The sequence below is a fragment of the Saprolegnia parasitica genome (genome assembly GCF_000151545.1).
Source record: "Saprolegnia parasitica CBS 223.65 unplaced genomic scaffold supercont2.6, whole genome shotgun sequence".
Classification (NCBI taxonomy): Eukaryota; Oomycota; class Saprolegniomycetes; order Saprolegniales; family Saprolegniaceae; genus Saprolegnia; species Saprolegnia parasitica.
Genome location: NW_012156400.1, coordinates 171,514 through 187,091, shown reverse-complemented (window position 1 = coordinate 187,091; position 15,578 = coordinate 171,514). Strand labels below are relative to the sequence as shown.

The window sequence follows — 15,578 nt, the reverse complement described above, 5'->3', positions numbered from 1 at the left end:
CAGCGATGTTAATGGAGTTAAGGAACTCAACTGGGTAGTTGAGCAAGGTACTCTGGTTGCTCATTGATGGGGATAGAAGGAAGCTCTGTGTACACGAAATTGACCTAGTCGGTAAGCATATGCGGGGAGTCGCAGTCGATGACCATGTCTTAGGGTGGGCAGATGTACTCGTCACCGAAGCCGCCATGTGCTGCCTGTTCACGACCGTAAGACCCGTTCCCAACGGCACGTTACATGTTTGTGAACGGCACCTCGTGTCCAAGAACGCGCATGTTGGTGAGGAGGTGGAAAGTAGACATGACGCTCCAGGCAACGCTCCGCTTCAAACAAGCTTCGACGAAATCTTGACGTGAAGCGCGTGGAATGACAGGCTAAGTTTGCTTGAAATCGACCGAGAAAAGAAAGGTCTTGCCGCCAAAAAGTCGAGGCGGCTCGGAGCAAATATCCTGGAGCATGCGATCGACGGTGTCAATGGCGTCCTTGTGGATCATCGAGCAATCGTCCCAGACGAAGAAATCGGCCTCGCGAAGCAACGCAGCGATGTGGCTCTGTTTCCTCACGCCGAGGATCGTATCGGCGTTGACTGACAATGGGATCTTGAAGCGTGAGTGAGCATTAGCACTACCGTGAAGTGTGAGCGCAGCGAGGCCCGTAGAGGTAACGGCAATCGCGATGTGTTCATTGGACCGATACTATGCGAGCAGAAGGCTGACACATAGCTCTTTCCATAGCCGCCCTCGCCGCACAGAAAAATTGACGTCGTCGTTGGTTCGGAGGCAGGTCGCGCGGCATACGGCGTCGAAGACAGCGCGCTGCTGCGGGTTGGCCATCGCCTCGAGGGTGCTCGTGTTGGCTGGCGAAGCCTTGTTTCGTGCGCAATACGTGTAATAAGACGTATTTACCTATGTCCGACAAGCACTAACCTGTCTTGATTATGGTACTTATGAAATTAGTACCTCGATGAGTTTGATGTTTTAGGTCCCAGAGTGACGGGTTTTGCATAGGGCGTCTCTCCTTGCCAGCGGTCGACCCAGTCGTCGACCGTACGTTGATGTAAAACCCCGATGAGCAAGCAAGCACCCAACCAGCAGGGGACTTTTCCGATGGTGCGAGATGTGCCGCATATAATAATTCTTTAATTCGGCACATGCCGCATTGGATTGCCATTCGTGGCAGATTGCAGATTGCGGTGACGAAGGCAAGATGGAAAGTAGCGTCAAGAGCCAGGGAGGTATCGACGTGTCAGCCGCCGACGAGCGCGACTACCGTCACATTGAGCTTCCGAACGGCCTCTGCGCTCTGCTAGTCTCGGACAACGATGCGGAAAAGTCGGCTGCGGCCATGGATGTACGCGTTGGGCATCAGAGCGACCCGGACGACCTCTTGGGCCTCGCCCATTTTCTCGAGCACATGCTCTTTATGGGCACGGAGAAGTATCCGGACGAGAACTCGTACTCCCAGTATCTGAGCTCGCACGGTGGCAGCTCGAATGCGTACACGAGTGGCACAGACACCAACTACTACTTTGACGTGCGACCTGCGTACTTCCACGAGGCTCTCGACCGCTTTGCGCAGTTCTTTATCTCGCCACTCTTCACGCCCGGCGCCACGGAGCGCGAGATGAACGCGGTCAACTCGGAGAACAACAAGAACCTACAGAACGACGCGTGGCGTCTCGATCAAGTCGTCAAGCATACGAGCAACCCAAAGCACCCGTACCACAAGTTCGGTACCGGCAATCTTGTCACACTTGGCACGCGTGCGAAGGAAGATGTACGCGCTGAGCTCATGGCGTTCCACGCTACCTACTACTCAGCACGTATCATGAAGCTCGCGGTCGTCGCCAAGGAAGACCTCGACACGCTTGAGAGCTGGGTGCGCGCGCTCTTTAGCCCTATCGCAGACACGGGCACCAAGGTGTTCAAGTACGACGGTGTACCGTTCGAGACGCCTCAGCTTCAGCGCCGTCTGCGCGTGATGCCTGTCAAGGACCTCCGCACGATCGAAGTTGCGTGGCCGTTGCCGCCAATGCGCCACGCGTACTTGGAGAAACCGACGAGCATTCTCTCGCACCTCCTTGGTCATGAAGGACCAGGTTCGCTTCTGTCGTACCTCAAAGGTCAAAAATGGGTCAACGAGCTCTCCGCGGGTCTCATGAAGGACCACGACGACTGGTCGCTCTTCTGCGTCGAGGTCGAGGCGACGGACGCAGGCATTGCGCACACTGACGACATTGTATTTGCGATCTACCAGTACCTCGCGTTGCTGACGTCGTCGCCGATCGAGCGCTGGGTCTTTGATGAGGCCAAGAACATTGCGCTCATGAACTTTCGGTTTCGGAGCAAGGAGACGCCGATGCACTACGCAACTTCACTCGCTACCAAGATGCAGACCTTTCCGGTCCAGCACATCGTCGCCGGGAGCTATCTCTTGTACGACTTTAACCCGACGAAGGTTCACGACGTGCTCCGCCTTCTCTCGCCTGCGCGGATGCGCCTCACGGTCGTGAGCAAGACATTTGCCAACTCGACGCCGCTTGTCGAGCCGTGGTACGAATCGCACTACAGCAATGACGCGCTGGATCCGGCGCTCGTGCGCCGCTGGTCTGCACCGACGCCCAACGCGGCGTTCGTCCTTCCGCACCCGAACGCGTTCATCCCAAAGAACTTTGAACTGGTTTCGACGCCGACCCAGTCGCCGACGCCGGTTCTCTTGCGCGACGATGCGCTCGGGCGTCTCTGGGTCAAGACAGACACGACGTTCCTCAAGCCGAAGCTCAACATTTGCATGACGCTGCAGTCGCCGATGATTTACGTGTCGCCAACGACCGCCGTTCTCACCGACATGTTTGTGCGTGCCGTCAAAGACAAGCTGACCGAAATTACTTACGACGCCGAGCTCGCGGGCATGCGTTACTCAATGTCGTTTAGCTCCAAGGCGCTGGAGCTCTACGGTGGCGGCTACAGCGACAAACTCCCGGCGCTCTTGACAGCCATCGTGCAGACAATGACGAGCATCGTGATTGACGACGAGACCTTTACGCGCATCTACGACAAGACGAAGCGCAGTTACGACAACTTTGAGCGCGAAGATCCGTACAAGCACGCGCTCTACTTTAGCACGTGTGTGCTCGAGGCAACGAAGTGGACGGTCGCGGAGAAGGCCGCAGCCATCGCCCACGTTACCACGGACGATTTGCGCCATCACGCAACGACACTCTTCCGCCAAGCGTACGTTGAGAGCTACTTCCACGGTAACGTCGACGCTGCATCAGCGGTCGTTTGGCTCGACGCTATCCTTGCGCCCATGCATGCTCGCCCGCTCGTATCGGCGCAACGCCAAAAGATCCGCGCTGTGCAGCTCAGCCGCGGCCATGACGTCGTCTTTGCTGTCCCGGAGCTGAATCCGGAGAGCGTCAACTCGGGCGTACACACCATGTTCCAGCTCGGGCTCGAGTCGACGCGTCTCCGTGCGCTGAACGAGGTCTTTGCGCAGCTTGCCAAAGAGCCTTGCTTCAACCAATTGCGCACGATCGAGCAGCTCGGCTACATCGTCTTCTCGAGTACCCACCGCGCGCACGGTGTCGAGTACTACCGGCTCATCGTGCAATCCGACGTCGCGCCGCCCGCGTACGTTGAAGCCAGCATTGACGCGTTCTTGCTTTCGATGCGCGCTGCTATTCTGAACCTTTCGGCGACCGAGTTTGAAAAGAACCTGAACGCTGTCGTCGACACGCTTCTAGAAAAGCCCAAGACCGCGTCCGAAGAGTGCTCTCGCTTCTGGGAGGAAATCTCTGCCGAGACATACAGCTTCTCGCGCCGCGTGGACGTGGCGGCGGCCGTCAAGACCCTCATCGTCGCCGATGTCGTCGCCTTCTTGGACGAGTGCATCCTTGGCGAGTTTCGCGTCAAGTTTAGCGTACACATGCTTGGGAAGCATCATGTCGTTGAGCTGCCTGCTGTGACGACGACACCACCGTTTGCTGCGACAGACCTTACGGCCACCGTCGCGTCTTTCGTGCTTGATCAGTCCTTGACCCCAGGGCGCCGTACGCATGTGATCCACGACATCAACCGCTTCAAGCACAACCTCCCTCTCTTCCCGGAGCGCCCGTCGGCGCACGTCTGCGTCCACGCCATCTCGGAACCTTGAAGCCACTCGCGCGCAGACTTAGAGACTTGAACGTCACGCAGGATACATACAGTACTATTTCGTCTCGATTACATGTCGCCTGGGTTTCTTCCACCTCTACTTCAACGCCGCGTACATCGCCTTGATATCGGCCTCGAAGCGAGCCTTGAGCTGCGGTCGCTTGAGCTTGAAAGTCGGCGTGATGAGCCCGTTCTCGACGCTGAAGATGTCAGCGTGGAGCATAACATCTTTGACGCATTCAAAGCCGTTGAGCTTGCCTTCCTTGGCCACGTCAGCCATCGACGCAATCACAGCGGCCTTGAGGTCCGGCCGCTTGACCATCGCGTCAAGGTTGGTGCCATCGCTGATGCCTTTGGACGCCGCCCAGGCCTGGACCGCTTCCGGGTCCGGCACGATGATGGCCACGACACAGCTCTGGAGCGAGTCGCCGTACAAGAAGATTTGTCCCACAAACGGCGACTTGGCGTAGATGTTTTCAATCTTCTCCGCAGCAATGTACTCACCTTGCGCGAGCTTGAAGATGTTCTTCTTGCGGTCGATAAGGCTCAGCGTCCCGTCGGCGTTCCAACAGCCGATGTCGCCCGTCGCGAACCAGCCATCGTCTGTCAGGCACTCGGCCGTCTTCTCCTGGTCCTTGTAGTAGCCCGTAAAGAGGTTCGGGCCGCGGACCCAGACCTCACCGCGAGGGCGCGGCTTGTCAGTGCTCGTGTAGTTCATCTCGGGGACGTCTGCGAGGCGGATCTGGAGGTTGGGTAGAGGCATGCCCACGTGAGCGCCCGTCGGAATCTCGGGAATCGAGAGCGTCAGCGCGGCCGTCGTCTCGGTGAGCCCGTAACCTTCTTCGACGCGACAAGAGAAAGCGATCTTGAGGAACTCTTTGACGTTGGCTGCCAGAGGCGCCGAGCCAGACACGATGAGCTTCACGCGGCCACCGAGAACGGCGCGAATTTTTCAAACACAAGCGTGTCCCAGAGCGCATGCGTGTTGGAGCCCGCGGCGAGCCCTTGGCGCTTTGACTCGTACGCGTACTCAAAGAGCATCTTCTTGAATCCACCAGAGGCGTTCACGCCTTGGATGATCTTGTCGTAGACGCGATTGAAGAGGCGCGGTACCGACACAAAGAGCGCTGGCTTGAGCTCCGCCATGTCGTCCATGAGATGGAGCACATCTCCCTGGTAGAAACCGATAGACGCACCGGCGCGCGTGACAGTAGCCTAGTCGTGCGTGAGCACCATGATATGCGTTGCGAGGTGTTGTCTACCAGGACAACGCGCTCAAACACGTGGGGCAGAGGAAGGTACGACAAATGCGTGAACGACGGGTCCGCCGACAAGCGGTGAAGCATGCTCATGGCCGTCGTTGCAAAGTTTCGGTGCGTCAAAATCGCACCCTTTGGGTCGCCCGTTGTCCCCGAGGTGTAGCACACCGTGGCAATTTCGTGCGCCTTAGCAGGTTCTTCCGCAACTAAAGGCACGTGTTAATGATGGTCTCAGTACTGAATCGCGACGTACTTGTAGCATCCGGCACCGACTCGAGCTCGCTCAACGTAAGGAGCTGCACACCCAGGCCTTCAGCCTCAGCACGCTGGCGGCTGCTGATCTGTAGACAGAGACTCAATGAGAGGCAAGTGAGGTTAGGAGTCACAAGTGCGACGATAACGTACCGAAGCATCGAGGCTGACGATATAGTCGAGAGACGGGCACTGCCCCTTCACCGCAAGCACGTTCGAGACGAGATCACCAGAGCACATCATGACACGCATTGTGGTGTGGTTGACAATGAATGGGATGACGTCCGGGCCAAGCGTATCGTACAGCGGGACGAGTACGAAGCTGTTGCGGTTGCAGGCCATTTCCGTCAAGACCCACTCGGCGCGGTTCTTGGAGAAGATACCGAGCATGTCTTGGCGGGCAAGCTTCAAGTGGTTGCGCAAGCCCGTCGCAATGCGCGCGGCGCGGTCGTGGGACTCCTGGTACGAGACCCACGTGTACGGGCCGGCCTTGCCATTGGCGTCGCGCGACCGCGTACCGAGGTACGGCGAGTTGGGCGACTGCTCCATGCCCACCTTGAAGTTGGCCCAGAGGTTCGCGATCTCGTCGGGCACGGGAAAGCTGTCGGCGCTAACGCGAATGCCGCCAAAGCCGGGCTGGACCGTCCCGGGGATCTCGTGCGAGAAGACGCGGCTCGGCACAGATTCGGCGCCGCCCATGACACGTGCAATCGAAAAATGCTCAGCATCGCACACGTCACGCCTCGAAGTCGATCGCTGCCCATGCATACAAAGAGCAAGTGAACATTAAAACGATTTAAAATAAATCCTATCCTGCTCGTGTCGATCGCATTTTATTCGCAACACCATACAAACAAGAAGCTATAATTAAGCTGTGGTATTTAATGCCAAGGATACCGCTGCGATCTTATTGGGCAAAGTCTGTTGATGGCGCTGTTTCGTAAGCAGTTGGGGTTGAAGTTGGCCGACTGACCACGGCGCCTTCCAGCCGCTTGGTACTCTTAGCGCTGGCGGCGACGACGCTCGAAGCATGGTCTATTATGCCTGCTGCTTCGGAGTGCGGCGAGTTTCAAGCAAGCGCGAATTGAATAGCCAAAGAAATTGGCGTCGATTGCATCTTCCACACGCCAAGCAAGATGTTCCAAAGATCTGGTCGGAAAGCCTTCCCGAAGAATGCTACCTAGCATCGTGGCCGAAGGAACGCTTCTCCTACGCCATGTCCTTTACCGATAGCCGATGAGCGCAGGATAGGCTGCGCAGGGTATTCTCGATTCTGGTAGTGCCGGAATTTAAGCTGAGCGATGGATACCATTGGCTGGTATCGGGAAATGTGTGGCTACAATGGTCCACCCAAGTCGCAGATCGTGTTGAGGACTTGGATGATGCTGCCACAGCGAACTTCAACATGATTGCATCAGCACCCGAGTACCGTGACAGTACGGTAAGTCCGTTCGAACGAGATGCCGCTGTGCTCACGTAAGTAGATCAATATAGGTCGAAGCCGTCGCGATGCCTCCGCTCGCTTGGCGCGATAAGAACGGCACCGTGGAGGGCTTTATCGTGGTGTTTACGCGTCCTTGCACGTCAAGCCGTTTGTGATTGGACGCGGCGTGCTCCAATGCGACCTGCCGTCGTCTCTGGTCCTGGCCCTCGCTCTCAACCGAATTGCTCCGGTCGCACTGCCACCTCGACGTCACGAACAACGGTAAGCAACATGTCGTCAGTTGCTTTGCCGATGACAAGCAGCTCGTTACCCGTGACCTCCAACACCTGCTGCTGAACACTCAAGCATTGTGCCTCTTCCTAATGATGGCAGCCCTGCGGCACGACGCATGGCTACGCGACAACTTTGTTCCGGCATGTGCCGTTTACACGCCACGTCTCCCGCTCGCGCCAGCCACTCCTGCCAAAGCACTGGACATCATGGTCGACTTCGCAAGTGCATTAAGATTATGCGCTTCAGAAATTTTGTGATCGTCCCAGCTCTAATCGCACCAAACACGCTCGCTCATTGGTAAGGTAGTCATCTTGCAGGCGGTCTGACTGCCGATTCTTCGGTATCAGCTCACGTGGGTTCCTCCCGACGCCTCGTTCCAGCTCAAGTCGATCATCCTACATCCACGATGAACCGGTCACTCGCTCGACGTAAAACACACAGACCTTTTGTCCAAGATCTTGACTGCCTGGCCGAGCGCCACGACAGCCTCAGAATTTCTCGAGTGCACGATCTCTGACAATCGCGCATTTCCTCAATGACGCTACGCTTTGTCAAGGCATGGTTGGACGACCCGACTGCGTGGACCGCTGCAAGTGTCGCGCTTGTGGATGCGGCGTACCAACCATGAGGCCATTTGGCGACCTTCTTCATGCCACCAAGGACCACTCGGCGGTCAAGGTCGTCCTCACAGTGTCTAGCCTACCGGTACGTTCGTAATAGGTCTCGTCAAATGGTCCTCACGTGTCTACACCATGCATGGCTCGCTGTGCATGTCGCTGCAGCGTCTTCCGCTCTGGTACAACGCACATCTTCCTTTGTCTGGCAAACTCGAAGAGGCTCGCCAAAGACAACACTGCGCATATCGAGACGCTCGTCGCTCAAGGCTACATGCATGTACACAGCTTTCTAGCCCTTGGACTTACGGTCGCCACTCGACGAGCGACTGCTTTTTCAGCGTCGCTGGATCCCACCTCTTGCGATCGCCGTTATTGGGCTAGCTGCTTCCCATCCATCTCGCACGTTGCACCTACCGCGCGCGCAGCCAGTGTCTCGTCATGGCTCGTCATGCTCGGACGCCGCGTCGTCTCGGCGGCGACCGTGGACGTCCGAATAGCCGGCTGCCAAAGCCAACCAAAATTAGACTGGCGCGTACTTCCCGTGCAACACATGTACTCTTCCTTTCCACTCTCGTGCCTCGCATACCTCACGGCAAGCTGCAAACAAGGAGCATTGGACTATACTGACCGGGGCGATAGTTGACGCTTGTCCCGACGTCCCTACGCACGACGCTATCTAATACTTCCATGCACATACTAGTATGCGAGAATCTTCATGTATTGAGCTTACAGCCAGTACTGATTAGTTGATTAACGCAATTAAATGTATTGACATTGTAAGGCAGGCTGTTGCGTCAAGTGAGGAGCGTTGGTGGTTCTGTTAAGTCTATGTCTCCTGTCCAGTTCGGCATAGTCCTGTCTGTGTCAGCTCCCTATCACGGAAGACCATCGTCGCACTCGGTGGAACAACCGCCATGCTGCTAGCGAGCTGCTCGGACCTCAAAGTTAAGACTCTCGGTAGGTGAGCAGCAACGCTTACTAAGTCTACGCCCGCGCCAACTATGTCCCCAAGTTTTCTCCCGCTTCAAGCTTCCTATCGGCAGGCGCGCCCGTTTTGGGGATGCCACCCACCAGTACCTTCATGGGCGGCCTCCCAACACGAACCTCCTTTGTCTCCCCATGCACTTGCGTTTGAAACTCTTAGCTACAGTACTCGGTGTTTTTACGCTAGTCGACGTCGCGCTCTGCACGCGCCAGGCCAGCTTGCTGCTGAATCGAAGCGTTGCTCACCACGACAAGACGTCCGTCCTAACACCGCCACCGTGCGTTTCCAATCCGCCGAATCATCCCTATGTTTAGGCCGCACGAATCTCAAGCTATCGGTCGTCTTGACTGCGACCTCCTACCGTTGGCGTCTATCGACAAGCTCAAGAATCTGCGTAGCTTTGCTCAAGATCTCGAAGTTTCGATGGACCTCGTGCGACGTGTTGTCATGCGGCTCACCCGGGCCGCAAGCGGCCATGCGACGACATATTGGCAAGGTGAGCTCTCCTGCCACCAGTTGCGTTGCGGCGGCCCGGCAACCGAGTGATGGAGATTGCTCGTAAAATCTTGTCACACGGAAACAACGTGAAACGCGTTCACATATGATGGTTGGAGCCTACACCGTTCGCCAAAAGCAAGGGCAAACGAAGCGCTTTTGGCCCTCGGATTAAATCTGCCTATGAGCTGACAGATACCGGTACCGCACATCCATCATTTGAGTATGGGACACCGCTTTCAATGTTTTCGTAATGCTAATCTGTCTTCGGGATGAGCTACTATGCAAAGGAATCGCCAGCGGGCGATAGGCTTCTTTGTACAGGTTCTGCATATCGCATTTTTCATCGGAGCAGTTGCAGAAAAGTTCGAGAAGCCAAGCAGGATTAGTGTACTATCTGGCGATCAGATGGTAACTTGCACAACGTCTTGCCTGGGAAATCAATTTCTTCGTGCATCGTCAAACGTGCGTGTTCCCATGTATTCGGTTGAAGGGTAGGGGACCTATCAGTGGCAGCAACGTAACTTCATAAAGCCTCTTTGGACTGAGCCCGAATTTCATCTTCGCTGCGCATGAATTCCTGGGGTAAACTGCACGAACCCAAGTACCGGTACTATATTCTACACGAGAAGCCACTCACTGGGCTCACTGGGTTTCATCAACCGTTTTGAATTGGGTGCGACATATCGATGCGGCACAACAATACGATGAGCTCTGACAGCCGTCCGTTAGAAACCTGTGGAATGCGGGCCAACATGTGTTTTCACAGTCGATGTCGTGACCGCTGATTTTGGTGGGACGTCCAAAGAATGGGTGTAAGGGCTTCCGCATGGCAGCAGTTTGCGTAGAATACACTGTATATCGCAATGCACGTATAGTATTAGTACACCTTTTCTTCTTGTCAGGCGGTTTATTACTGGGATTACTACCATGGTTTTTTTCTCCTATGTGGTCCACTCGTCAAGCTACAGTACTTGATCAACCAGCAGCTCGTGATTTCTTCCCACTACCGGTACTCACGCACAGTCAAGCCTCAGCGGAGCAAGATTGGGAAGACCAATCAATGCACCGCTTAGTATACCTTCTCTTCTCTTCTTTGGGGTAGAATACTGGAAAGAGTTGTCGGTGCTTGTAAAAATGTATACCGGTGCACGCGTGCGTGCTCATTCTTACTACGTCCTAGTAGTATGTATCAGCGTGTTTTTGCCGTGTCCTAGATCCTGTCGGATCGCTATCTACTGACACCATGACAGCACGCAGCGGTACATGTCATCGATTGCCTTTCTGCGTACGGTGCTGGTACTTCTTTACCGACCGCCATTGTTTTTCTACGAAAACGAGCCGAGAGCGATGCATTCATTCGAGTCACAGAAAATGACAGAACTGGGGTGTGTTTGGTAAAAGCTGCGTCAAAACAGGAATTTGGAGAAAAATAACCATTCGCTGAAGATCCCGGCAGGGTATTGGGGTTGTTTGGCAAGGTAGTCGCAGGGAAGGGTAGGTGAGGGTTGAGGAAGGTTAAAGGATTGTTGTACATGCCGTGTTTGCGGTTAAGGATGCGTAGGAGGAGAGGGGTAACGTTATGTGAAGACGCCGAGGCGAGCCATCCCGAGCCACCCCGAGCCACCCAATAGTAAAACCAAGTCTATGTATTTTTATGCAATTTACCCAGGTTTGGGTTGATTTGGGCCCACGTTCATCAGTTCTGTCATTTTCCCTTCGAGTCAAGCGTAAAATAGGGACGACTGTTGTTGTTGTTGTTGTTGTTGAACCAAGTTATATTACATGCAATTATAAAGATATTGTGGACTTCCTAATGCGCTCGTGAGGCTGGGCCGGTGCCTCAGCGAGGAGCGTTAGTGGTCGTGATTCGAGGTTGTGCGAGGGACCAGGTAGCGTGCACACCAAGCGTCGTCGCGGAGAGCGACCAGCGACGTGTCAAGAGATGGCACCACAGCGCGACGGGCCAAGTGCCGGACGTGCAGTCGTGCGATGGTAGCTGCCCGGATCGCGAGCGCGGCAGCGGGAAGTTGCGTCAGAGTCGTGCGGAAGACACGGTTGTTGCGTTCGAGCCAAAGCGATACCAAACGCACGCGCGTAAGATCGGCGAGAGGGCACGAATGGAGGACTTGTGGACCGAGTACGGCGCGGCGACATCGTCGTAGAGAAGGCCAGCGACCGACGAGAAGGCCAGCGACCGACGACGGGAGTTGCATCTGCAAAATGTCCCGCAAAGGCGCACCAGATTACTCGGACGTATGGGCACCGCACCAAGAGATGGTCGTTCGTTTCACGGGCTTGTGCATCGCAGAGAAGGCAGTGTCGAGCATCGTGGCCGAGAAAGTGCAAGCTGGTTCAGACGTCCACGGCCTTCAGCGCGACCCGGTACACGAAGTCACCGTATCGCGGAAGGAGGGACGACTACATGTATTGTGGTATACATGTATTAGTGGTACCGTTTGTAGCACAAAGAGCTGCTCAAGGTGTGTAATCCCACTTCCTGGTTCTGTGCTCATGAGTCATATCTAAACTTCTTGAGTGTGTTGTGACGTGACTCCATTTTGATCCCTTGTGAATCAAATGCTTGCAAATACCACTCTGTAATGTAGCTGACACGTCGACTATATAGTATGCGATGATTGGCGTGCGCTGTGACCAGGTGGCCGCAGCTTCATTCGTATCGTAGGACTTGTTTCAATTCTCTGAAGACCATTGGTACAGTAGTAGACAATGTACTTGTACACGAACCTATGTCAAACATGTGCCTTTTAAAGAATACGTATCGCTGTTTCTCTTGCTGTCCAAAATACTTGAGCTTTGTACGACGATCGAATCTCGACAACAGCTTGCGACGGTCGCAAGACGACTCGCCGTTTGCACGTCGGATCGTCACAGCAGGGATTATGCGCCCATAATCTGAGACCGATCAGGATAAGCCAATTAGGGCATGGAAAATGTGGTCTTGATCTTTCGGTCCAGCCATTCTCAATGCAGCCGGGACAAAGGAGCGCATTATACCCAGGGCGACCAATCTCTCCGCTTGCCTTGGCGCACCTGCGTGGCCACGTGGAGATAGGCACCTGCCAATGGCATGTCAGATATCTCGCTGTAGAGTGTCGCGGGCATGTGAGGTGCGTAGGGAATTATTACAGCGTTGCATCGGCGTTATCAGTGGTTCCCTCTTCTGTTACGCTTTTACAGTTAGGAGGCAGTATTGGCGAAGAGGAAGCGATTCTTGGATGACGTTTATGGCGATCGCCTACTCTGCCTGTCTTGTGAACAGTTTTGATGCCAGCTGCGCGACGATCAATGATTTCTTCCCTACAAAGACGCCGGCGTTGCCATCTCTTCATCTCTTTTTCTCGCAAGCACGGCCGTGCGACACAAAGCTTGTCAATTGGGCGTCGTGCGAAGCCATATGGTGGTTCGGTCTTGATCTCTCTTGCAGTACGACAGTGGACGGCGGCTGATCAGGGATGTTTGGTCTTGATCTATTTCCAATTCGATGCCCCCTTCCTTCTCATCCTACGGTCTACCCACCGCCGCGGCCAGACGATCGTTCCAACTTCAAGTTATGCTCGCATTACAAATTAATTGTACGCCAGCTGCCACACTGTACGTCGAGTGGCGTCTCCCATGTTGCCTCGTGCACCGCGAAATGGCAACGTTGATGCCGGCGTGCCTCCCATCCTGCTCGACATTTGCGTATACAAAACCCTAGTGTACTCACTTGGCGACGCCAGCTGGTCGTCCGTCTGGGTCGGCTTCTTGACACGCGAACAGTGGCATCTGTTTTCGAGCGATTACGGCGCCATGACGGCCGGGCCTTTCCTTTTTTCACCCAATCAAACGTATTGCAGCACATTATTTCAGCCAATAAGCACGCTCCATTCCCAATCACTCGCCATCGTGGGACGATGCCAGGATCGGCACCTGAGCTAAGGCCGCCCTGCAACCGGCTCTTTACACGTGTCTCAGCGTAGGAGCGGCCGAGAATCAGAGGAAAAGTCATTTGTGAACTTACCAAGGCGCCCACACAGCATGATGTACTTCTTTCCGCAGAGCATGCTCCCAGTCATGACGACCACCGTCAAGGAAGAGCGCCCTGCCGTCTCGGGTGCGTGGTCCGAGCTCGAGCACAAGCGGTTTCTTGTTGCGCTCGAGCTGTATCCCAAGGGCCCGTGGAAGGCAATCGCTAGCTACGTCGGCACGCGCACCCCGCGCCAGACACAAACGCACGCGCAAAAGTACCGCGAGAAGCTGTTCCGCCAGATGCGTGGCCTTAAGAAGGGCCCGGGCTCCAAGACCAAGAAGACGCAAGACGTCATGGAGGCCGTCTACAACGAGATCAAGTCGATCACCTTCGAAGCCGTCGATCCGGTCGCAATGACACCCACGCCAACGCCAACGTCAGCCGCGTCGCCTACCGACGTCACGGATGTCTCCGAGTGCCAGATGCAGATGCTCATGCTCGACAACATGACGTTTGAAGAATCACTCGACTACCTCATTGGGTGTGTCGAGGAAGTGTAATCGCCGACGACGCCAACCTTGGAAGCCTATTTATCCCGATAGAAAGACAGTGTGTCATCGTCGTCGTCGTTGCAAAACCTCGATGTAAAGTCAATGTATTTACATTTTATGAATGACATCGGCCTTAATCCTGACACCGCTGTACGGCCACGCAGCGCGGAACGCCGCAAAAATCATACACAATGCGTGGCGCGGACCAGGCAGGTGTACCTTCAAAGAGCGACGCTACCGTGCTGGCTTGGGCGAACCCGACTTCAAGTAGCACGTCGCCACCAGGTGCGACGAGGGAAAGAAGCCGCGTAATCAAAGCCTCATACACGGCCAAACCGTTGTTGTCGGCAAAGAGTGCCGAGTGGGGCTCGTACGCCAGCACTACCACATACACATCTATATTGGAACGTCTTCTGGCATTTCGTACCGTGGGCATCCATGACGTCAACTTCGCTGACGGCAATGTACGGTGGGTTGCACAACACAACGTCAAAGTCTTCGTGCAACTCCAAGGTGGTCATGTCGTGCTCCATAAAACGCGCTCGGGTGGCAACGCCAAGCGCAGTAGCATTGGATGACGCGACGTCCAGCGCCGCGGCCGAGACGTCGACACCGACGCCCGTCGCGCGCGGGTACTCGGTCAACGCTGCGACCAAGAGACAACCGCTGCCGGTGCCAAGGTCCAGTACACGCAGCGCCTCTTGCTTGTCTTGTCGCTTTTGCTACAGCATCCACTTGACGTCCGTCGTCATCGTCGAACGGACAAGTACCAGCAAGATGTCCAGTAGCCGCTCCGTTTCCGGTCTTGGGATAAGCGTCGCCGGCGTAACCTTGAACGACAACGACCAAAACTCCTTCGTACCGAGAACGTAGGCCAGCGGCTCACCCTTCAGACGACGCGCAGCCAACGCATCGACGAACGACCGTTGCTCGTCACTCATCTACGCCGACGACGATGAGCCGCGTCGTTCCACGAGCATCTTCGCACCGGCGTCATCGGCGCCAACAGCATGGCTTCGATACTCATCGGTGGATCGAACGCGTAGCGCACGAGAGCACTTGCATCGAGGCGCGGAAGCCCTCGCGCCATGAGCCGCTGACGCGCCGCCGCTACCGTGCTGCGCCAGCGCTTCATCATCCGGAAACAAAGTATTGTATCCGGAACTCCGACGACGGGTGCGTGCGACAGGCGAGGTGCATGATCGGCTTACGAAACACGAAGCGGTCGTTGAACGTCCGAAAAGATCAAGCGCGAGCGAGAAGCTTGAAGGAGAAAGATCAAGCCCACTGCGAACTGCAACCAAGCTCGGTCCGCCGTCGCGGCCGCAACAAATTGCGTTCGCAGTGGACACGGCGTGCAGGAAGGTTGTGCCACCGTTGGTTTAGCGCCACCTCTGAAAAATGATGCCAACTGCATGGATGAACCACCCCACAAAAGCACGAAACACCCGTTCGGGGTCGTCGTGTCGGCACAATGCGCAAGCGTCCACCATTGCGTCGTTAGTGCTCTTCAGTTGAAATACATGTACTTCGGGAGACAAGTGCAATAGATTCAACACAACTGACGCTTGCGCAAAG

General features: G+C 55.5%; 5 protein-coding genes across 5 annotated transcripts; 2 read left to right on the top strand and 3 right to left on the bottom strand.

Annotated features, from left to right (window-relative positions):
• Positions 1-371: 371 nt before the first annotated feature.
• SPRG_02383 (hypothetical protein) lies at positions 372-830 on the bottom strand (the record flags this gene model as incomplete). The annotated part of the gene is made up of 3 exons (XM_012340959.1): positions 372-583; positions 626-692; positions 747-830. 3 exons carry the CDS (start codon positions 828-830, stop codon positions 372-374), a joined length of 363 nt encoding a protein of 120 aa, XP_012196349.1.
• Positions 831-1,191: 361 nt separating this feature from the next.
• Positions 1,192-4,259, top strand: SPRG_02382 (hypothetical protein). Its single transcript, XM_012340958.1, has one exon. The coding sequence runs from the start codon at positions 1,204-1,206 to the stop codon at positions 4,150-4,152; it is 2,949 nt and encodes a 982-aa protein (XP_012196348.1). The 5' UTR covers positions 1,192-1,203; the 3' UTR covers positions 4,153-4,259.
• Positions 4,249-6,361, bottom strand: SPRG_02381 (hypothetical protein; the record flags this gene model as incomplete). The annotated part of the gene is made up of 5 exons (XM_012340957.1): positions 4,249-5,025; positions 5,085-5,366; positions 5,414-5,607; positions 5,649-5,751; positions 5,816-6,361. 5 exons carry the CDS (start codon positions 6,359-6,361, stop codon positions 4,249-4,251), a joined length of 1,902 nt encoding a protein of 633 aa, XP_012196347.1.
• A 7,132-nt stretch (positions 6,362-13,493) lies between these two features.
• On the top strand, positions 13,494-14,127 carry SPRG_02380 (hypothetical protein). Its single transcript, XM_012340956.1, has one exon. The coding sequence runs from the start codon at positions 13,518-13,520 to the stop codon at positions 14,007-14,009; it is 492 nt and encodes a 163-aa protein (XP_012196346.1). The 5' UTR covers positions 13,494-13,517; the 3' UTR covers positions 14,010-14,127.
• Positions 14,063-15,138, bottom strand: SPRG_02379 (hypothetical protein; the record flags this gene model as incomplete). The annotated part of the gene is made up of 4 exons (XM_012340955.1): positions 14,063-14,381; positions 14,428-14,722; positions 14,771-14,941; positions 14,989-15,138. 4 exons carry the CDS (start codon positions 15,136-15,138, stop codon positions 14,134-14,136), a joined length of 864 nt encoding a protein of 287 aa, XP_012196345.1. The 3' UTR covers positions 14,063-14,133.
• Positions 15,139-15,578: the final 440 nt, after the last annotated feature.